At 38.3% G+C, this 19,908-nt stretch overlaps 1 protein-coding gene across 35 annotated transcripts in view; it reads right to left on the reverse strand.

The window, feature by feature from the left end:
• Positions 1-19,908, reverse strand: part of NEB (nebulin) — a 214,835-nt gene that overhangs the window by 13,122 nt on the left and 181,805 nt on the right. For 7 of the 35 annotated variants that reach the window (XM_025205209.1, XM_025205234.1, XM_014520343.2 and 4 more), the window contains 19 exons: positions 19,384-19,488; positions 17,057-17,161; positions 16,048-16,158; positions 15,489-15,599; positions 13,425-13,538; positions 13,176-13,280; positions 12,702-12,806; positions 11,551-11,655; positions 10,049-10,141; positions 8,316-8,408; positions 7,241-7,333; positions 6,677-6,769; positions 5,507-5,599; positions 4,837-4,929; positions 4,296-4,388; positions 3,083-3,175; positions 2,368-2,460; positions 1,673-1,765; positions 1,103-1,195 (listed from right to left, as the gene is read on the reverse strand). In XM_025205209.1, the coding sequence (XP_025060994.1) occupies positions 1,103-1,195; positions 1,673-1,765; positions 2,368-2,460; positions 3,083-3,175; positions 4,296-4,388; positions 4,837-4,929; positions 5,507-5,599; positions 6,677-6,769; positions 7,241-7,333; positions 8,316-8,408; positions 10,049-10,141; positions 11,551-11,655; positions 12,702-12,806; positions 13,176-13,280; positions 13,425-13,538; positions 15,489-15,599; positions 16,048-16,158; positions 17,057-17,161; positions 19,384-19,488 (1,884 nt within the window). The remainder of the gene's footprint in view (positions 1-1,102; positions 1,196-1,672; positions 1,766-2,367; positions 2,461-3,082; positions 3,176-4,295; positions 4,389-4,836; positions 4,930-5,506; positions 5,600-6,676; positions 6,770-7,240; positions 7,334-8,315; positions 8,409-10,048; positions 10,142-11,550; positions 11,656-12,701; positions 12,807-13,175; positions 13,281-13,424; positions 13,539-15,488; positions 15,600-16,047; positions 16,159-17,056; positions 17,162-19,383; positions 19,489-19,908) is intronic. The other 28 variants (XM_025205243.1, XM_025205239.1, XM_025205235.1 and 25 more) reach the window with 19 other exon arrangements.

Here is a 19,908-nt window from a genome sequence, read left to right on the forward strand (position 1 = left end):
CTGCTACCTTGCAGCGTGTGTGTGTGTGTGTGGGCGGGGTGGGGAGGGATTTGACCCCCAGGAGATTCAGGGCCTTAAAAAGGGTGGTGCATGTGATGGCAGCACATGCTGCCCAATACCAGAGCCTGGCCTGCCAGACCCACGCTCTGGCTGCCAACCAAGCTCTCAGCTGCAAGAGCACCATGGCTGCAGCTCCCCAAGGCCCCCAGGACCACAGCTAAGTCTGCTGGGGCCAGAACAGTGCTGGCCCCAGCTTCCCCTAGCCCACCCGGGGAAACTTGCCATGTGCCAGAGCACACATGGCATAGGTGTTCCTCAGAGACGAGTTGCAGCGGTACCAGGTGTGCTGCTGCTTCTTGTCCCTGGGGAAACAAATGGCTGTACTTGTCTTGGCACAGCCCAGGGGAGGACTCTTTTCTTTGGCCAAGCTCTATTTTGCAGCCATCAGACAAAAATAAGTGATTTTTAATGACTGACTAACACCCATCAGCCAAATTTAAAGCTGAGTCCAGGGAAGATGTTGTGTTCATGTCATTGCATCCTTCCCACGTATGCTTCTCTGTCCTCATTCCCCAGAACCCAACTGGTGTATATGACAACATGAGACTCCAGGGGCAGGTTTAAGGCAACCAGAGTCTCAATCCAAATCCCAGAAAAAAGAATGGAAAGACTGCACATTCAAAACTGGAACTGAATTGGTCCCAGTGGACATAAACTTATGTGGGTCTAAGTACTTTTCTCCATATGGTCAGGCACACCCAAATACCAATTCACTGAGGGTTAAAGGCACTATGCTCATCAGAGGCAGGCTCTCCTTGGCTTTAGCTGAAAAAGAGGAAGGAGGCTTTGCTGAGCTCTTGGGCCAACAGCCACAGTTAATATCTGGATAGAGCCCTACAGACATAAGAGCAAGATTATAAAAACCAAAGGGTGAAATGTTAACACTAAAACTAGGTTTATTTTTAGAAGCAAAGGGGGAAATTATTATGCAAACAGACAGAATTACCTAATTTTTAAAGCTAAAAAGCCTTTCTGTTATTTGTTAGAATGTTATTAATTAAAACATAAGATAAAAGGGGGAAATGGTTGACTTCATAGGTACCGAGCTAATGAATTCTTGAGTCCGTTTGACCCTCTCCATCTCTGGAGTGATTGGTGTTGGGGTCGCTTTCCCCACGTTTTCTTTGTACAAAACCTATAGGATACAAGGAGTATCCAAAAATCATCAAAAAGCAACAACAACAAAGACAAGAATGCTTCTGAATGATGACATTTAGAAAGTGTTACTTTGTGGGCCCACTCCTGTTTCCAATAAAAACAATGGGAACTTTGCCATTAATCTAATTGCGTGCAGAAATAGTCCCGGTAGAGTATCAGCACTGCATAAAAGCAAAATAGTATGGTAGTAAGAATGCTAGAAGGGTAAACAGCAACAGAAAAGGAAATACTGAAAAAAAAAATCACAAAAAGGAAAAAAAAAAGTCAAGATCCTATATGAAAACCTAATATTAAAGTGTTAAGGGTTCCACAGTTTACTTATAAGAGAAAAGGATGGCTTTAATGCTAAGTAGTGAATTCACATCTTTTTAAGTTAAGAAGCACCGCTTGTTAAAATTTGTACTATTTTGTTAAATATTTCATATCTGAAAGAGCTTTTTCCTGTTAGAAATACCGAGCTAATGTGTTCTTGATTGCGTTTGACTCTCTCCATCTCTGGAGTAATGGGTGTCGGGGTTGCTTTCCCTAAGCTCTCTTTGTACAACACCTGTGAGACACAAGAAAGCAGCCAAAGAAAGCAGCAATAAATACAAGTCTAATTGTGACAAATCTGAAACTGAAGGCATGTCCTAGGTTGTTTCCCTTCCCCTCCCAATTTTGTACGACTGGTATTACATTTTTAAAAAAATGCATTTGGGAATTTGTTTCTGGAAAACAAGGATTTAGCATATATCTTTTTAAGTAGATAACCATTCTTTTAAGAAATATTCTGTTACATTCATTACACACAAAACCACAAAAAGCAGCAGATAAGGAGCCGGAGCTATTATCAGAATGAGTGTTACCACTTTAAAAGACAAAGTAAAAGCTTCAGGAAAAAAAGGAAGGAAAAAGTAGAAGGGAATATGGTTAAAAGTTCTTCGGATTAGAAGTGTAGCACTGGAAACAAGTTGTAAAGAACAGTAGAAGAGCAAAAATTGGCAAGTTAAAGCAGTCACTGCAAACTGCAGTAAGACATAAAGGAGTTGTGGTAATATGTGTAAGTCGATTTATGTGAAAAATAAATAGGGAGGGAACTTTTCAGAATAAGTGTTAAAACATCCATTTTGAACACAGAGTTAAAAGAAACTTTTCTCCTAGCACAAATACCGAGCTAATGTGTTCCTGGTTGCGTTTGACTCTCTCCACCTCTGGAGTGATAGGTGTGGGGGTTCCAGTCCCCACGTGCTCTTTGTACAACACCTGTGTAGTAACAAGCAGGCGCCCGAGAAAACAAAAAACAAGAAAACAAACAAACAAATCAGAAGAGCAAAAAGAATTACATTTTACACCATCTCAGAGTCAGTCCTGGGTCTGATCCTGCTTCCCTGTACACACAAAGCTGCCACTGAAAGCAATGAGCATTTTGATTATGGCTTCGTGATCAAATAGTCGCAATGTCTCATTTTAGAATAGGTACAAAATCAACAAGAAAATGGTTTTCCTTGGCAAATACTGAGCAAAAGTCTGTCTGATTGCATGAGAATTTTCTGACTGTCTCTGGGAAATTCAGACCCATGTTCTTTGAGCCGCCAAAGAGATCTACTAGAGAACATAAAACATCCAATACAGCAAAAGACAAAAAGGAGGTTGGGACAAGGAGTAAAATGGTTAACGTTGTTTAGGATTTATAAGTTATAAAACTGGAAAACAAAATAAGGTAAGTAACAATCATTGTAAAAAATGTACTGGGATGAGGGAAAAGAGGACTCTGTTGGCATTATTTGTATCAGCTGATTACTTGGAAGGGATGGGGTAGGAGATTTTTATAAAGGTTAAAGCATTCATTTTAAATGGTGTTAAAGGGAACTTTTTTCAAAGATACCGAGCTAATGTGTTCTTGATTGCGTTTGACTCTCTCCATCTCTGGAGTGATTGGTGTTGGGGTCCCTGTCCCCAAGCTCTCTTTGTACAATACCTGTGGGGTGACATGGAAATATTAAAAAAACAAAAACACAAAAAAGCAAGAGTCAATAACACTCTGCTTGCCAGGGAAAAGTGATGCATGTAAGGAAGACATTTGGCTCCATAGCTGCCATCAACAAAAGCAGGAAAAATAATTAGGGGAAAAAAGAGCTTGGAAGTTAGTGTCATATACAATATGTTGCGATCAATTTTTAATGGAAAAATCTTCCTGTCTGATTGAGTGTCTACCATGAAATACAATGGCATAACTGCAGCAGAGCAACTGCCCCAGACACCAACGTGGAGGTCAAGGGAGCAGAAAACTACTGACAGTGCAGCAGAAACTGCATGTCAGCACTGCACCTGTGTGTGGCAGTTGCCCCAGGCACCTGACTACCTTGTTATGCCCCTGATGAAATATTAAGGGTGAAGTCTTTTTACAGGTTAAAATAGCTAGTAAAATAGTATTAGGAAAATTATTTTCTTTCTATAAGTAAAAAGAGAACATTTTCTTGTTTGTATCTGATCCTGAGTCCCCAGTAGGCATTTTGCTAAGCTTCCTTCTTTTAACACATATGCAATTAGGCAGCTTCATCTTCCCCGCAAAATTAATACAATCCTACTGAAGGTTCAGAGTTAATATTAAGGACTCTTATTTGTTTCTTTTTAAGAAGATTACCTTAAAATGAGTGTCAGCAAATAGCACTGGAGAAATGCTAATGCTAAAAAGAAGCAACCTGCTTGTAAGGATAAACTCGCTGCTGCTACAGGTATGAAAGCAGCAGGGCTGAAATGATTTAGTCAGCCAGAGTCATATCACCTGAAGATCAGGCCAAGCATGTGTTAATTCTTATATAGACTAAAACCAGGGGGGGAAATATCAAAAATTGAAGCAAATACAAAAAGAAGTCTTGGTGTTATTTTCAAAAGGCAAAAATTAATTTCAGAGTCTGGGAGCAGATATAAGGTAAGTAACAATCACTGGAAAACTGCAGTCAAGTGGTGGGAAAGAGGATGTTCTTATTTGTATGAGTTCATTACAAAAAGGAATAAGGAGGTAATTTTTTTTCTTTAAAGGTTAAAACGTTATTTAAAAATGGAGTTAAAGGGAACTTTTTGTTTTCAGAAAATACCGAGCTAATGTGTTCTTGATTGCGTTTGATTCTCTCAATCTCTGGAGTGACAGGAATTGGAGTTCCTGTCCCTAGGTCCTCTTTGTACAACACCTGTGTAGCAACAAGGAAGTGTAGTTAAAGGCATGAAGTGGAGTAATTATGTTTAAGTCAGCTACATGGATTCATATGACCTGAAGACCACGTCTTAGTTCTATATAAAATAAAATTGGGAAAAAAATATAAGGGATCGAGGCAATATTACAAAGAAAAGGCCTGGGTGTTATTTTCTAAAAGTAAAAATTAATTTCAGAGTCAAAAGAAAGGTTGGGGCAAGGGATAAGATGACTGCCATTATTCAAGATTATTTACATCAAAAAATATGGGGACACAAATAAGGTAAGTAATAATCACTGGAAAACTGCAGTAAAATGATGGAAAAGAGGATGTTCTTATTTGTATGAGTTGATTACAGACAGAAATAAGGATGTCACCTTTTGCATAAAGGTTGAAAATATTTTAAAATGGAGTTAAAGGGAACTTTATTTTTTTTAGAAAATACCGAGCTAATGTGTTCTTGATTGAGTTTGACTCTTTCCATCTCTGGAGTGATTGGTGTTGGGGTCCCTGTCCCCACGTTTTCTTTGTACAACACCTGAATAGCAACAAGGAAGTGTAAGAAACATGAAAAATAGTAAAAATATAATAACAGTCCATTGTATGAAGTTAATCACTGAACATGAAGGAAAAACATTTTTATGTGTACCAAATTTACCATGAACCAAAAAAAACTGGAAAAGTTCATAAGTAACCCAGCCAAGGTCAGTGCTGCATTCAATAATTGTGATGAAGTTTGATAAAATTCTTTAGATAGGCAGAAATGTCATGTCACATGTCTTACGTACACAACAGTAGGTGAAAAATAGCATTTAGTCAAATAAAGAAAAACAAATAAAATAGCTCTATGTTTTATAAAATGGGCAAAATCAGAGAGGTGGATATTGTTAAGACTCCTGCAGAATTATAAAAATCCTAAAAACATAGGTACAAAAATAAGGTAGGTAACAGTCATGGAAATCTGTAAATGGTGGGAAAAGGCTGGTTTTGCTTTTTTGAAGTTAGTTACATGGAAGGGAAATGTTTATGAATGTTATGTTTATGAAATGTTTATGAATGTTAAGAAATTCATCTTAAATGGTGTTAAAGGGAACTTTTTTCCTTTCAAAAAATACCGAGCTAATGTGTTCTTGATTGTGCTTCACTCTCTCCATCTCTGGAGTGACAGGTGTTGGGGTTCCAATCCCCAAGCCCTCTTTGTACAACACCTGCATGGTAGCAAAGAGGTGTCAAAAAAAGAAAAAAAAGGAACAAATTAATAAAAATGTAGCTGCCGTGGTGGAAGTGTTAAGCACAACAAATACTTTTTCATCAACCCTGACCCAAGCCAAGGAAAAGTTAAGGGAGAAACCTGCTAACATCACTGATTTTGCACTTTGCTTTGATCTCAGTTATGTACACACATGTCTTATTGGTAAGAGCTGTATGGGTGTATCTGAGGACACAGTAGAGCCAAATTCTAATTTCACTTGCCTCCTATTAAATCTGGAGTAACTGCACTAATTTAAGTGAATGTGACAGCATAAGTGAGATAACAGTATATTCTCCTAAGTAGCACATTAACCCTAAAGTGAGCAGAGAATTCAACCTGTGATTCGTTCAAAAGTGGTGTAAATGAATTCAAACTACCCACAGTATAAATAGGGATGCAAAAAAGTAAAGAAAAGAAATTAAAGTCATGGCATAAGCTGAATTTAGGACCAATATTCAAATGGAATGTATTAGAAGCTGAAGAGATTTTCCCAGGGCTTGTGTGTACTACAATAAATCTTCATTACACATGTCATTCTCTTCAGCTATGTCAACAGAGGGATGGGGATGCTGCCACGGTTCTCTTTCCAAAACCTGCAGGACAGCAGAAAAGCATCCAACACAGCAAGAACAAAGAAAGGACAAGTTATGTTCTAAGCATATTCTACTGTATACTTTAAAGAAATGTTAGGTTTTATTTTTCATTTGCACTGCACCAGCAGGGTAATACTAATGGCTGTTAGAAACTTCTACCATGTGTGACTGAAGAATAAGAGGGAAATCTATCGTGAGTATCACATGGAAGGAAAAATAAGGGAGTGTGGTTAAAATAAGGTTAAAATGTCAAAGAAGGAACTATTTACAGTATCTAAGCTGGATTAAGGTGGAATATTTAAATAATCAAACAAAGATTTAGTGATTCAGTAAAAAGGGGTTGGGATTCAAAGCCCTGCAACAGGTTAAAAGAAAAAATTGATAAGGATGAGTTAAAGGGGTTTTATTTTGTTTTGTTTTATTTTAATTTTTAGAAATACCGAGCTAATGTGTTCTTGATTGCGTTTGACTCTCTCCATCTCTGGAGTGATAGGTGTTGGGGTCCCTGTCCCCAAGCTCTCTTTGTACAACACCTGTGAGATACAAAAAAGGATCCAAAAAAATCACTTGAAATAGGAAAAGTCATTAAACTCTTGCTTTTTGGTGAGTAGTTTTTAGTACCAATACTCCTGTTTATGATTTCACACTTCATCTAAGGGTGAATGCTAAGGAGAGTGGAGGGTGATTGATTATTCAGCAAATATACCATAAAAATGATATAGAGGATAATTTGTTAATGAAGAGGAAGGGAAAGCACCCTGTTAATTCCATAGCTTACCTCAGGTTTGGTTTGGTTTTGCTTTTTAAGGGTTTTTTTTTTAAACACATGTAAAGTTGTAAGTCACCCAAAAAGTTAAAGCAAAATGAGATAAGGGGAATGCATTATAAATACTGGGTTGTTGGGGTTTTTTTTCATAAAGCATTGAAGAAACAAAGGAAGATTGTTAGGATGTTATTATGAAAGGATGAGTTGTTATGGAAGTTTTTATTTCTTTGAAAAATACCGAGCTAATGTGTTCTTGATTGCGTTTGACTCTCTCTATCTCTGGAGTGACAGGTGTTGGGATCCCTGTCCCCAGGTCCTCTTTGTACAATACCTGCAGAATACAAGCACCCAGAAAGGTGATAAGAAAATTGCACTCTTTTCACAGAAATGTAACTGCAGCACTCTTTGCTGTAAACATACTTAATTTAAATTAAATCTATGTACATTTTCTTTGTCTACTTCTCTGAATTTTGACATTGGTTTGTGACAAGTCAAGATTTGTCTGAACTTGTGATTATTTCTTCAAAAGTTGCCTGTATTTTTCATGAAGAGTGTATGAGATGTCTGATCCAAAACTATTATCCCGAGTAAAGAAACTTTCATTGTATTGGTGGTTCTTCTTAAAAATCCACAGAACATACTTATCTATTGCATAACACTCCTTAAAAAGGCCATCAAAGCAAGAAAATGGTTAGAATAAATAAATGGTCAAAAAGGCATTCAAGGCAGGAGAAAACAAACAAAGTAAATTCAGGGTTAGAAAAAGGTAGCATAGCTTGAAAACATAACTTTGTTATGCTAAACTAAGCTGTAAAAACAATTAAAATCAAAAGGAGCAGAGATTAAAAAGGGTAGCTACAAAGGGTAGAAAGGGAAAGCCATTACAAGTTACTAATATTGATTTATTAGGGAACTACTGGCACTTGAATTTATAGTGAACATCTGAGGTGCTAATAAACAAAAGACCATCTCCTGCCATGTTTCTACATGCAGAATTCTCTTTTAGTTAAGAGGAGTGTTGCCCAACAATTTAACAAGCCACAAGTTTATCAAGCCTCAAGACTGAACAGTGCAGAACTCTGGAATTCTAGCATCCAGTTGCAGCTGCTCAGCAGAATGATGGAGGGGTACCTTCAGCGGGCAACATCCTTTAATATTAACAGAAGTTTAAGCCTCAGGAGAATACCCACCTACAAGGCACAGTTAAAAATTATAGCATGTGTTAGAAAGGAAGAGGAGGACTGTTTAGTAGAGCAAACAGGACGTTACTACAGTAATGGGTCACACAAATGAGTATAAAAAATAGCCACTACCGAGCTGATGTGCTTCTGTGTCTCCTTGACACGTTTCACTTCTGGGAGATCAGAAATTGGAGTTCCTTTTCCAATACTTTCCTTGTACTTAATCTACAAAGTCACATATATTAAAAAAAAAAAAAGGACTTACATTAAAGCACGTAAAAAAACACACACTTCATATCCAATTACATAAGAACAAAGAATCAGAGGGTATATACTAACTTACTGAAATGTAGAGCATTACATGCACCCATGTGGAAGGACAGTCAAGACACATTCTATGATCTGTGTCATCAGGGTATTTAAGTCATCTCAACTCTGGTCTCATACAATGCAGTTGCGATGGAATCCTATACCATATTTTCTTACATACAACACAGCCCAGAATATACACATCTTGTTTTTGAAAGGCAGAAGGAAGAAAGCATTTTTCCAGAGTTATGGCTGCACGGAGCAGAGACAGAACCTAATCCTCAGGGACAGAATCTGACTCAGCCTCCCTTCCCCGTGTAACTAAAGCTGAAACCCTAACTGTTCCTGAAGACTGGTTTCCATGGGTGGGTCTTTGACTTTGAAAAGAGCTAAAGAGGCCCCAAGGTTGTGAAATAGGACACACCTAAACAAAATTAGCTTGGTTTTCAGGGATTATGAACAGCTGAATATCCTATTGACTTCAATATGAGAGATGAGAGAAACAACTCAGCACCTCTGACTATATATAACTCCATTTTAAAAGTAGAGCACAGTTTTCAAAACCTTCCGATCCTTTTACAGTTAATCTGTCAGCAGATACATGAGAACAGAGATGCGATCCAACGGTTAACAGGATGACAATCTGTCCCATTTTTCCCGGGACAGTCCTGGATTTTGGAGGCTGGTCCCAGGCATGAGGCACAGATTAAAATGGGGCACAGTCCAGTGGAGAAGAGAAATGGCACAGGCCCCAGGAAGGCTGCCAGGCCTGTTGCAGCATGTCACTCTTCTTCCACCTCTCCCTGAAGCTGACATCTGACTTGGGACACAGGAGGAGGGGAGGGGGTCACTTTAAGACTTAAAAGTGTCCAGGATGTCCTGTATTTCCAAACAAGATGATGGTCACCCTAACCATTAAGAGTGCTTACTAAATGTAATGGTTAAAATATATATAAATACCCTGACACAGATCTGTTAACATTCTTAATTCACTTTCTAAGTTAGCCATTCAATTTTGGATTCATAAAATAAACTCTAACGAACATGGGTGAAAGTACATACATAACATTTATTTAAAACATCCACTTTTCCGTCTTTTTTTCACAAGATGCAAAAAAAAAAAAAGGGGGGGGGGGGAAATGATCCCAAGAAAAGTTTGGTCCCCCACAACCTATCAAGTAAATGTTTGAAAAGAAAAGCACCCCTGTAAGTAACCCTTGATTCAGTGCTCACAACAAAAAATATTTATGTGCTAAATATTTAATTGCATTTGCCAGAGCAAAGCAAAAAATATTGCTACAAGAAACATGCTAAATAGACATCACTGAGACAAGATTAGAAGTAAAATGAGAGGTTCGTGTTTTAAGAAAAAATTATAATTAGCAAAATGTTAATAATTAGAAAGATTATTGTTTAATTAATGGTAGGAAGTAAAGTCTGACTCATTATTCCAAAAAAACACTGTTAGAAAACCACTTGTAAGAAAACTGAGAAAGATAAAATCACTCAAGAGAATTAGAACAGGAAGGGTGTTAAAAAAATTAATTGTTTTGTACCGAGCTAATTGCATCCTGGGTTCGTTTAACTCTCTGCATCTCAGGTGTCTTTTCCATAGCTGTTCCTGTTCCAACATCTTCTTTATATAAAATCTTCATATTCAAAACCAAGACAACAAAGTTAAGTATATAAAATACAATACAGTTCCCTGCTGGAGAATGATTACAACACATGGGCCAAACTAATATGCAAATAGTTAGACTCAGAGTCAATTTAAGTCAAAGTCTTTAATGATTACGAAACAAGGTCAGTAATGTTTACCTTGCCTACTTAGGTAATCTATCCTGCCCCAAGCAGTGACCACTCTGGGAGTGGGGGAGGTGAGGAAGGAGGGGAAACAGCTGGGATAACTTTTATTTGCAGCAAGATGTTTTAGGGATGATAGCATTGCATTTTGCAACATCTACCATCAAACTGAAACATCTCACTCTCTAGCCTATCAGACAGATTTCCTTTGTTAACTATGCTACACTGAAAATGAGACAAGGAAATATTTCTTTGACACTTCATGATAAAATATACCAAATGTGAAATAAATCAGGACAGACATAGCTCATTTGTTGTTAAGAGAAGACGTTTACAACACACCAAGACTGTTATACAGGCAGCCCTTGGATTTATGACACAAGACGCAGTTTTCAGGAACCAATTAAGTCGAAACATGGTAACTCAGAACCAATTTTCTCATAAGAAACAATGTTATAAATGGGGAATTGGTTCCTGAACCAAGGCCGATATCCTATTTTCACCAAAAATACCCCAGAATTTTGTACCCAATCAATTATAGAGTAATATAGCTACATTAATGTATTTCTATTGTGAATAGCAATCACTGATTTGGAAGGACTTCTTTGAGGTGACTTTGCTGGACTTTTTGAAGTGTTCTTGACTGGAGACTTCTCAGGAGTCTTGGCTGCAGGTTTTTTTGGAGTCTTGTCTGCTTTCTTAAAAAAGTGTCCAAGGAAGTTTGGACAGATGTTCTCCAGAGAGATGAGCGACGCAGCGAACTTGTTCACTGGCATGGTGTCGCATCAGATCAAGCGTTGTAAAGTCAAAACTGACATCATAAAGTTGAAATAGGGTGTCAATTTATAAATGTTGTAAGTGCAAAACATTGTAACTTGAAACGTAAGTCAAGAATTGCCTGTACTAGAAGTTCACAGTCCTGGGTGGCCACGTGGCAAAACAGGGCAGACACCAACAATATTCCTTTAAATGCAGAACTGTTTACCTCATCAAAATGTTAAATAAGAAATCTGGGGTCTGTACAACAAGCATCAAGTATCGATGCAATCAAAGTAAGCTAACACTAATTAGTGTAAAGTAAGTAGTAAACAATAAGGCCTCTATAGCACAACATGTGCCTAATTTCAAGCATGTGAGTAGTCCACTGAACAGCATATTGGTTTGCAAGTTCAAGGCCTAAAAGAAGTGTGTTTTTTAAAAATATTAACATAGAATTATTTGAGCAAGCATTGAAAAAAAGGTAAAATAAGCATACCGAGCTGAAATTCTTCTGGTTTTCTTTAACACGCAGTATTTCAGGTGTATCTTGTACCACCATAACTTTCCCTTTACTGTTCTTTAGATCCCACTGGTACTGAAGCTATTAATGAAGTAAAAGAAAATTAATGGGTATCACTTTTGCTATCTTTTAAAAATGTTTTTCTTTGTTTAAATGCAAAATAAAAGATTCTCAAAGATATATTTTATGGAGACAACAAGCAACATCAAATGTGCTGGATTGGTATAATTCATGGGCATAAAGGAACTCCAGAGTTCCAGATAATCTGATAAAACTAGAATAAAAGCAGATCATAAAAAAATCCCTCTGTAAGGTGTCTAATAGTAGTTATGAAAGTTAAATCACATTACTGGGAGGAAAAATGCAATTACTGCTTCTACTCACATACAAAACAAGGTGTGTCCCCCTATCCCTAGCCTGGTGGGGAGAGGGAAAGTCCCTTGTTTTATATTTGCATACAAGGACATCTTATTAAAAACATCTATCAGTAAACTGCCACCAAAAGCAGTATGTGCTTCGTAATGAAAACCAACTATGTTGTTGATTAAGTGCAGCCAACACTAAGCATGACTATAAAATACATGACACATAATGGGCAAACATACTGATAGAAACTTGTCTCCTACCCCTATCCGTGCCCCTGCTGCTGCTGCTTTTCCTACCACAGCAGTGGGGGGGACAAATTTAAGATGACCTTCCCCTAATTAGAGTCTACACATGGAAAATTATAACAAATTTGTAATTTTATATGTACAGAATCTAATTATTGGAGGGGGTCATCTTACATTTGAAGTCATCTTATATTTGGGTAAATACAGTGCTTGCATATGTACTTCCCAGTGTAACTCCTCCACTACTCAGTTTTCTTTTATTAGTGGTGAAATATCAAAACAGTGTAGTAAAATGAAATAATTTTCCAGGAAAAATACAACGCTACTTTGACTCCTTGCACAGTGAGTGGCTGTACATTTATAGAGCCCTCTTAGCAGGACTCTGTGCACGCACAAAACCAGACTGCCCAGAGGCACACAATGTAGGATTGCAGGATTGTGGTAAAATGTTAATGAGATGGAAACTAGTTGCTGTCTGTTGTGTGAGTGTAAATGTGGCTTGCTTGGTATACATACAGTGCTGAAGTTCTTCTGGTTCTCACGGACTCTCTGCATTTCTGGTGTTTCTAGAACAGGTCCGTAGTGTGACATGCCCATTTCTGCAACTTCTTTATACTTTTTCTGTTTAAAAATACATATATATGAAGAGATTTTTCTGTTAATGTAAAAAGAGTAAATAGCAGCATAGCATCATTTTTTATTAATAAAAATGTAAATATGAGTATTTAGAATTTCAGTGTTTGATACAGCATACAAGATAAACAATTAAGTTGAATTTGTTTATATATAAAATAGTGCTGGAAAAAGTTGGCAGATCAATAGCTCTGGGGATGCATATCTTCCTGGGTGGTCTCCTGAATTTTATCATTACCAGCTATTTAATTCATCCTACGACAAAGATATGCCCTGTACTTAGCCTCTACTAATGATGAACTAGGGGAGATTCTCATGAAGCATGAATTATGATCATGTCTTTTAAAATCTCATTACCTGACTTGACAAATTCTTGACCTGATGTGCATGAATGATCTCTGGGGTATCCACAACAGTAGTGTAGTTGGCTTTCTCCATTTCTGCTAAATGCTTATATTTGATCTGTTATGAAAAACATCAGAGTTAGATGTCTTTAATTGAATCTCTGACCACAATTTCATCTTAGGTTGCACAGAAAATACTGTTAATGCAGTTTGTTTGTTTTTTTTAATCATCAGATTTGATGTCTGAGCTGTTCACACCAACCTGACTGGCAATGTCTGTAGCATTCTTGGCCCTCATAAAGTCTGGTGTTTCTAAAGCCAGGGCTGTCAGACCTCTTCCTTTGATTTCCATCTCCAATGTTTTTCTGTACTCTTTCTACAGTATAGATAGTAATTTAAAATAAAGTTATTTAGAATAGAATGGCTCTTTACTTGAGGCCACATTACAAGAACCCTATGGTACAGAGATGTCAATCATACACAAAACAGCAAAATGAAATTCAAATAGTTGAAGCTTATTTTTTAAATGAAAAATATCAGGAGAGAGAAAATAATGAATCTACAAATGTTGTGGGCCATGTTTATTTCAAGGCTACACTGCTTCATGGCATTATACATCTTGAAGCAGGGTCTCAGGGCAAGAAACCCCCCCAGGAAAACAGTATTGACGAGCAGCTTGCACTCAGGGAGATGAGGAATAACTGGTGAGACCTGTCTGAAAAGTGTAAGGTAGTGTTTACATGGGCTAGGGACAGACATTCAAAAAGCCTGAGCCTGAATTTATTCAATCTTTGCAGGTTATTTTAACCTGGCTGGCTAGGCTAAATTACTTTGTAACTCTACAGACATCCCAGACATGCAGGCATATGCCTGCAGTGGCTCAGGCTAGAAGCTGGGGTGTGCTAGAGCAACCCTCCCTTCCCTTCTACAGGGCTGACCTGAAGGGGGACATAGCCAGGCCCTGGCAGGATGATCTGATTAACCCAGCAGGAAATTGATAACAGTGTTTATCACCCCTAACTCAGTGTTTCTCAGCCGAACAGAGGTACATTACCGGCTACCTGCTGATGCTGCCTGTTGATTCTACCTGCTGACTCAGCACCGTAGCTAGCATGTGGTCCGCTAGCTAATACAGACAGCTCTCAGCAAGGCAAAAGGGGAGGGGGGAATTCCTGCTTTGCAGGGGAGGGGGCGGGAGGGGGAAGCAGGGCCACAGTCTCTGCCAGAGCTGCAGAGGCCAGCCCAGGTGTGGAGCAGAGAGACCTGCCCATCCCAGAGATCATGCCATGATGCTTTACAGAAAGAAAAACCAGACATTACATAAGCCGGTTTGACCTAAATCAGTTAAGTCTGATACTACATTCAACCAGGTTTATCTCAAACTGGTTTATGTGTACTGAACATCTGTTCTGTTACAGGTTTAAAACAGTTTCTGATTGCTTAAACTGGTTTGTGTGTAATGGCTGTTGCTAGCCAAAGGGATCAGGGCCAGGATGTATGCTGATTCAGAATTCTTCCACAGGGTGGACATTTCCTGACCTCTGGTGGAAACTCTGTGAAGTGAAGTGGTAGGTCATCTCCTAGAGTGTAAGGGACTCAGCTGCGGCAAATGGAGCAACTGCCCTGAGTGCCAACTTGGGGTGGGAGGAGGGGTAAAAAAAAAAAAAGCAGCTGATGTTGGCAATCGTGATCAGAGAGGAAACTAGAAGTCCCCACAGCCCTGTGTCCCTGGTGCCTGGCCACATTTCTCTGCTGCTGAAAGGACTTATTTAATTGAAGTTGGTGTAATCTACAGTCTTGTGTACCAGTTTCATTGGATTTAACCTATTATCTCTAGTAATATTAAAAATGTTAATAAAATACATATTCCTTAATGAACTGAAAAAATTTGCTGCACTAGCAAAATAACTATTAGAAGTGTAATATTACTGTATTGACATACTACTACTACTAAAACATTTACATTGTTTAATCATCTTTTATCCTGTGATGTTGAAAATCATAGAATTATTAGTTGTTGAAGCTATCAACACCTGCAAAAAAGATTAGTATAAAATATCTATTTTACCTATGTGTGGTACAATTATAGCGATTTAGACAAGCTGAAACAGAAAGTCAGCTGTGGAACTAGGAATGGTGCTGATTCCCATTTTTCTACTCAGCCAGTAACTAATTATTCAGTTTTCCCCAAATCTGGGGTTTCTGAAAGGCCATGTGTCTAGAAGCTTTGTTTTCATTTCATGAGTGCTAAAATTGCTTTGGGCATTAATCATGTGGAAGGATTCTATTTCCAATCACACTATATTCCAACCAGATTTTTACTTACATCATTTAGGATTTGAGTGGCATGCTTTGCTCTTAATAAGTCTGGAGTCTCCTCCAACATTGTTAGACCTTTACCTTTGACACCTTCCTCTAAATCCCTCCTGTACTCTTTCTACAGAAAGAAGAAAAGAAGATTGTAAAAAGAGTTGGCAGACAGAGAGAATTTCTGCTTTCTGCCACTTGGTTAGAAAAATTAAAATAAAATCCAACAGATTTTTTTAAACAAAAAAATTACTGCTTGGCATTATATAACCTCTAAAACATAGATCACAACACATTAGAAACTCAGTGATAAACACGAAAAGGAAAATGTAACACGCACACACAATGAAACAGTTATGATGACACTGAAGAAAGGGACCCAATATGAATACAGTTAACAATTAGTGGAATTAACATCCACAACAAATTAGATCATACAGGACATACAAAAGAAAACATATAAAACATGCTTAACATGAAAGGTTAAGGAGTGAGGAAAGTAGTGATGATATACTGCTGAGGATAATTAGTGGAATTATTTGGCTTGATAGAGGAAGTAAATGCAGAGTAGCTGCTACCTCGCTTGCTATTTTGGTTGCATATCTGACATGCAATAAAGATGGTGTAACCTCCAGGCCAGTAAGGTTCCTGCCTTTAATGGACTCTTCAAAGTCCTTCTTATATTCTTTCTGATAACAGTAGGAAGAAAAAAAGGCGAAAAAGCAAATATTTATTGCATTTATCTTAAAGAAATGTAAGGTAAAAAGTACTAGAGGAAAAGAAGCAATTTCTAGTTATCTCCAGCATATTCATATACAGCGTCACTACCACCATGCGGCTAACTGAGACCTAATCCTGCTTCCACTTAAGTCAATGAAAGATCTCTCATTGGCTTTGATGGATGCATATGCTGACCCTGCATTTAAAGTGTTTGCAATTCTCTGGGTACACACAGGAGACAAGGAGCTCAGACAACCAGTGCAATCACCCAAACATCATGACCAGCCACCTTATACAAGTGTGTTTCAACATGTATAAGTTTTTCACTGTAACAAAACAAGATCAGATCACCAAGCAGGCAGAAAGTAGCTGCTTGAAGGAATAGAATGAGAGGCCAATGAAAGATACTGGGAAATCAGAGACAAAACAGGTGTTCAACAGTCCTTCAATAAGAATGATGCCCAGAGTACTTACAGTTGGAAGAAAAAAAATCTTCCTTTAGACTTACATAACTAACAAAAAGTAAAATATTCTGTTGCAAGAGCGTCAGTGAACTGGACATCTCTGACTGCATTTCTCTTTCAGATTCAAAACTACTTGTCGACTGTAAACTACTTTACTCACGAATTAAGATAAAGAATAACAGAACTCAAACCATTTATAGCTACACACTGAAATTTAAAGTTTAAAGTGTTATTAAAGGTATAACTGCATACCCTATCACAGGATTATAGCTAAAAAAAAAAGCACGGTGACATACTCCAGGAACCTAGTCTACCTACCATATTCCTGTGAAAGTGTAACCATAAGCAGAGCTAGGCAGAAGATTCTTAAATTTACCCGGGTGATTTCAATGAAACACTTTACCTCACTCTGCATGAGCTGTGATTCCTTGGCAGTAAGGTATGTTGGTGTTTCAAAATCCAACATGGGTTTTCCTCTTTCCTTTTCATACTTTTCTTTGTATTTCACCTGATAAGAAGAGACAAGAGTTACCTTCTTAACGACCAAAGAACTAGTTCATGGGCCACTATAGGCCTACTTTGTCTAGTCAACAGATATGCAGTGGAAAACAAGCTGCAAACTCTGGCTGTCTTGCTAAGAAGAGAACCCACACCCACCACTGTGAAAGATGTGAAGGGGCAGACATTCAGCAAAGCACAATGGTGCCACAACTGCCTCTCTTTTTTTAATGATTAAATTTTATATAATTTTATTGTATAGTTTTAACAAAAGCTGTAAATTATTACTACTGCCTCTCTGAAAAGTTATTTTCCTTTTCATATATAGCCTCTGTGGGAGCTGGGATTTGACATGGCTGTGAGTTACAGATCACAAGGCATGGGTACAGCTGTTTAGGAAGAGGTTAGATCACGTGAAAAAATCGGCACCTGATCAAATTTAGTTTACCCAGGTGTGGACTTTACCCTTAGATCCCTAGTTAGGTCAATCTAAGTGCAAACTGTATACAAGTTCCAGAAAGGTTAGATCAGTAAAAAATGGCCAATCTGATATACTTTAACTCTACCTTGGAGGTGCCCTAAATTAAATCAGGCATGTTTGGACTAATGTAACTAAACTTCTGTTCACGTTCTAAGAGCAGCTTTGGAGCTGGAAGAGCCCAACTGTTCACCCCAACCCCAGAGCTGTGCTTTTCCTACACCCCTCCCCCCTCCCCCCCCCTCCCGACAGTGGACTATTTTTAGCCCCCTGGCCACTTGCCCAATCCCAGATGGACACTCTCCCTCTTCCTCCCACCCCCAGCCAGCCCCACCAAGCCTGCCAAACTCCTTGCCCTGACTTTACCTTAGATCAGGCTCCTGGCACCTATCTAATCACTGTGTTAAATCAGGTGGGAGGGGGCATTTTTAATCTGATCTAACCCCCTGAACCTCTCAGTGCAACATCTGTACAAAGCCAAGGTGGTTAAGGAATGGAGACACCCACATATCTTTAAATATCTGAGCTGAAGACCTGGCAGACTCCCTTTATATTCCTTTAGCATTCTTGTGATCAGCCAGGGACATGACTATCTATCCCCTATGGTGCTGCGCTTGCAAAATCACATTCTGGCTGCTTATTTAGCCAGTTCCATGCACATATCCCTTCAATATAGTCAAAAGTCCATGGAGAGTCCCTAGGGGGCTAGTAACTTACCCTGTGCTTTGGGTGTTCTATTTTTCAAAGTGCTCCCTGATGTGTGATGGTGTTGTCATGTTCTTTATTCAATTATTTGCCTGGGCAATTCCCCAAGTTGCTGCATAATTCTCAGCATGGAACAACCAGGAGCCACAATGTTCAGATCTAACACAACCACCACATAGCCATACAACCTCTTGTCACTCTTGTGCTCCTCTCTGCCATGCAACAGATGCAGACTACGGCTTTAAGTCTATCACTTGCTTAATAGAATCCTCTCTCCTAATTGTCTCCAGAGTCAAGAAAAACCTGAAATAAAAGTGATGGGACCCAATCCTATGAATAATATTTGCTGGACTCCAGAGGAACAAATATTTAGACAAGTGAATAGCAACAATAGAAAGCTTGCTTAATAACTATTCTCCAACTATTTGGGTTGGTCTAATAAAAGATATCAAATTCACCCAAGGAACCTTGTCTGCCTAGCAACAATAGATGCTGACTTGAGCATTAAATCTCAACTGCCAAATTATTTTATAATGTGGGAGGGTAAACTTGAAACATAGATCAGATTTCCAGATAGACACAGACTTCATTCAAGTGATGATAATTTGCCCCCCCCAATGAGACTCCAGCAAAACTACAAAGCAGCAACAATGTTCAATAGGCTGAAATACCTGACAGAGCTGGGGTTAAAAGGAAGATATTACTGTGTTCAGTAAACTGGCAGAGAGGAAAATATTTTGCCAAGGGAAAGGAATTATAATTAGCAGAAATGAATAATAAGACACTAACAGAGGTGAGATTCCATCTGTCAGGGGAAACTTAGGTAGAGATATAGCAGAGATTTTCCAAGTAGCAGATTTATTAGTGTGGTGAAAACCGCTCAAAAAAACCCAAATGCGTGTATGCGTGTGCCTGGCAGAGTCCTATTGTGTCATTTAAAACAGCACTAAGCAATTGAAATACACTAGGAGTAACAATCCTGTGTGAATATAAAACAAGTATTTAACACTGGATAAAACCACAAAACGAGAAGCGCTTGAACAACTTACGTGACTCTGGAGTTCTGATGCCTCCTTTAGATGAAGCTGTTCAAGGTTATCTGGCACCACATGGTAGTGACCCTTACTCTTCTCATATTGCTTCTTGTACTGGTACTGAAGGGAAGGTGCCAAGAACCACCTCAATAAAAAACTGATCAAGTCTAATCCCTAAGCCCAGCTAATGCAAACACTTCAATGGCACATGAAAGAAAAATTATAAATACCCCCCCAAAAAAACAACCCAAAAAGCAAGCTTATTTACTGAGGTGAACATTTGTCCTTTCTAATCACCTCAAGCGGACTCAGATTTTATATTTTTGGGCCAAGGGAAAACAATGAAAAATTTAAATATAACAAATACATAGTAAGGTTATATCAGGTAATAATGACTGTCACCTTTTATCTTACATAATTCTGATGTGGTTTGTTAGGCCTGAACATCATTCTGTGCTAATACATCAGAATTATGTTAAGCACAAAAATCAAATTTAAAAAGCAAATCAAATTTAAAAAGCAGTACAAAAAGAGAATAGA

This window comes from Alligator sinensis, unplaced genomic scaffold (assembly GCF_000455745.1).
Source record: "Alligator sinensis unplaced genomic scaffold, ASM45574v1 scaffold61_2, whole genome shotgun sequence".
NCBI lineage: Eukaryota > Metazoa > Chordata > Crocodylia > Alligatoridae > Alligator > Alligator sinensis.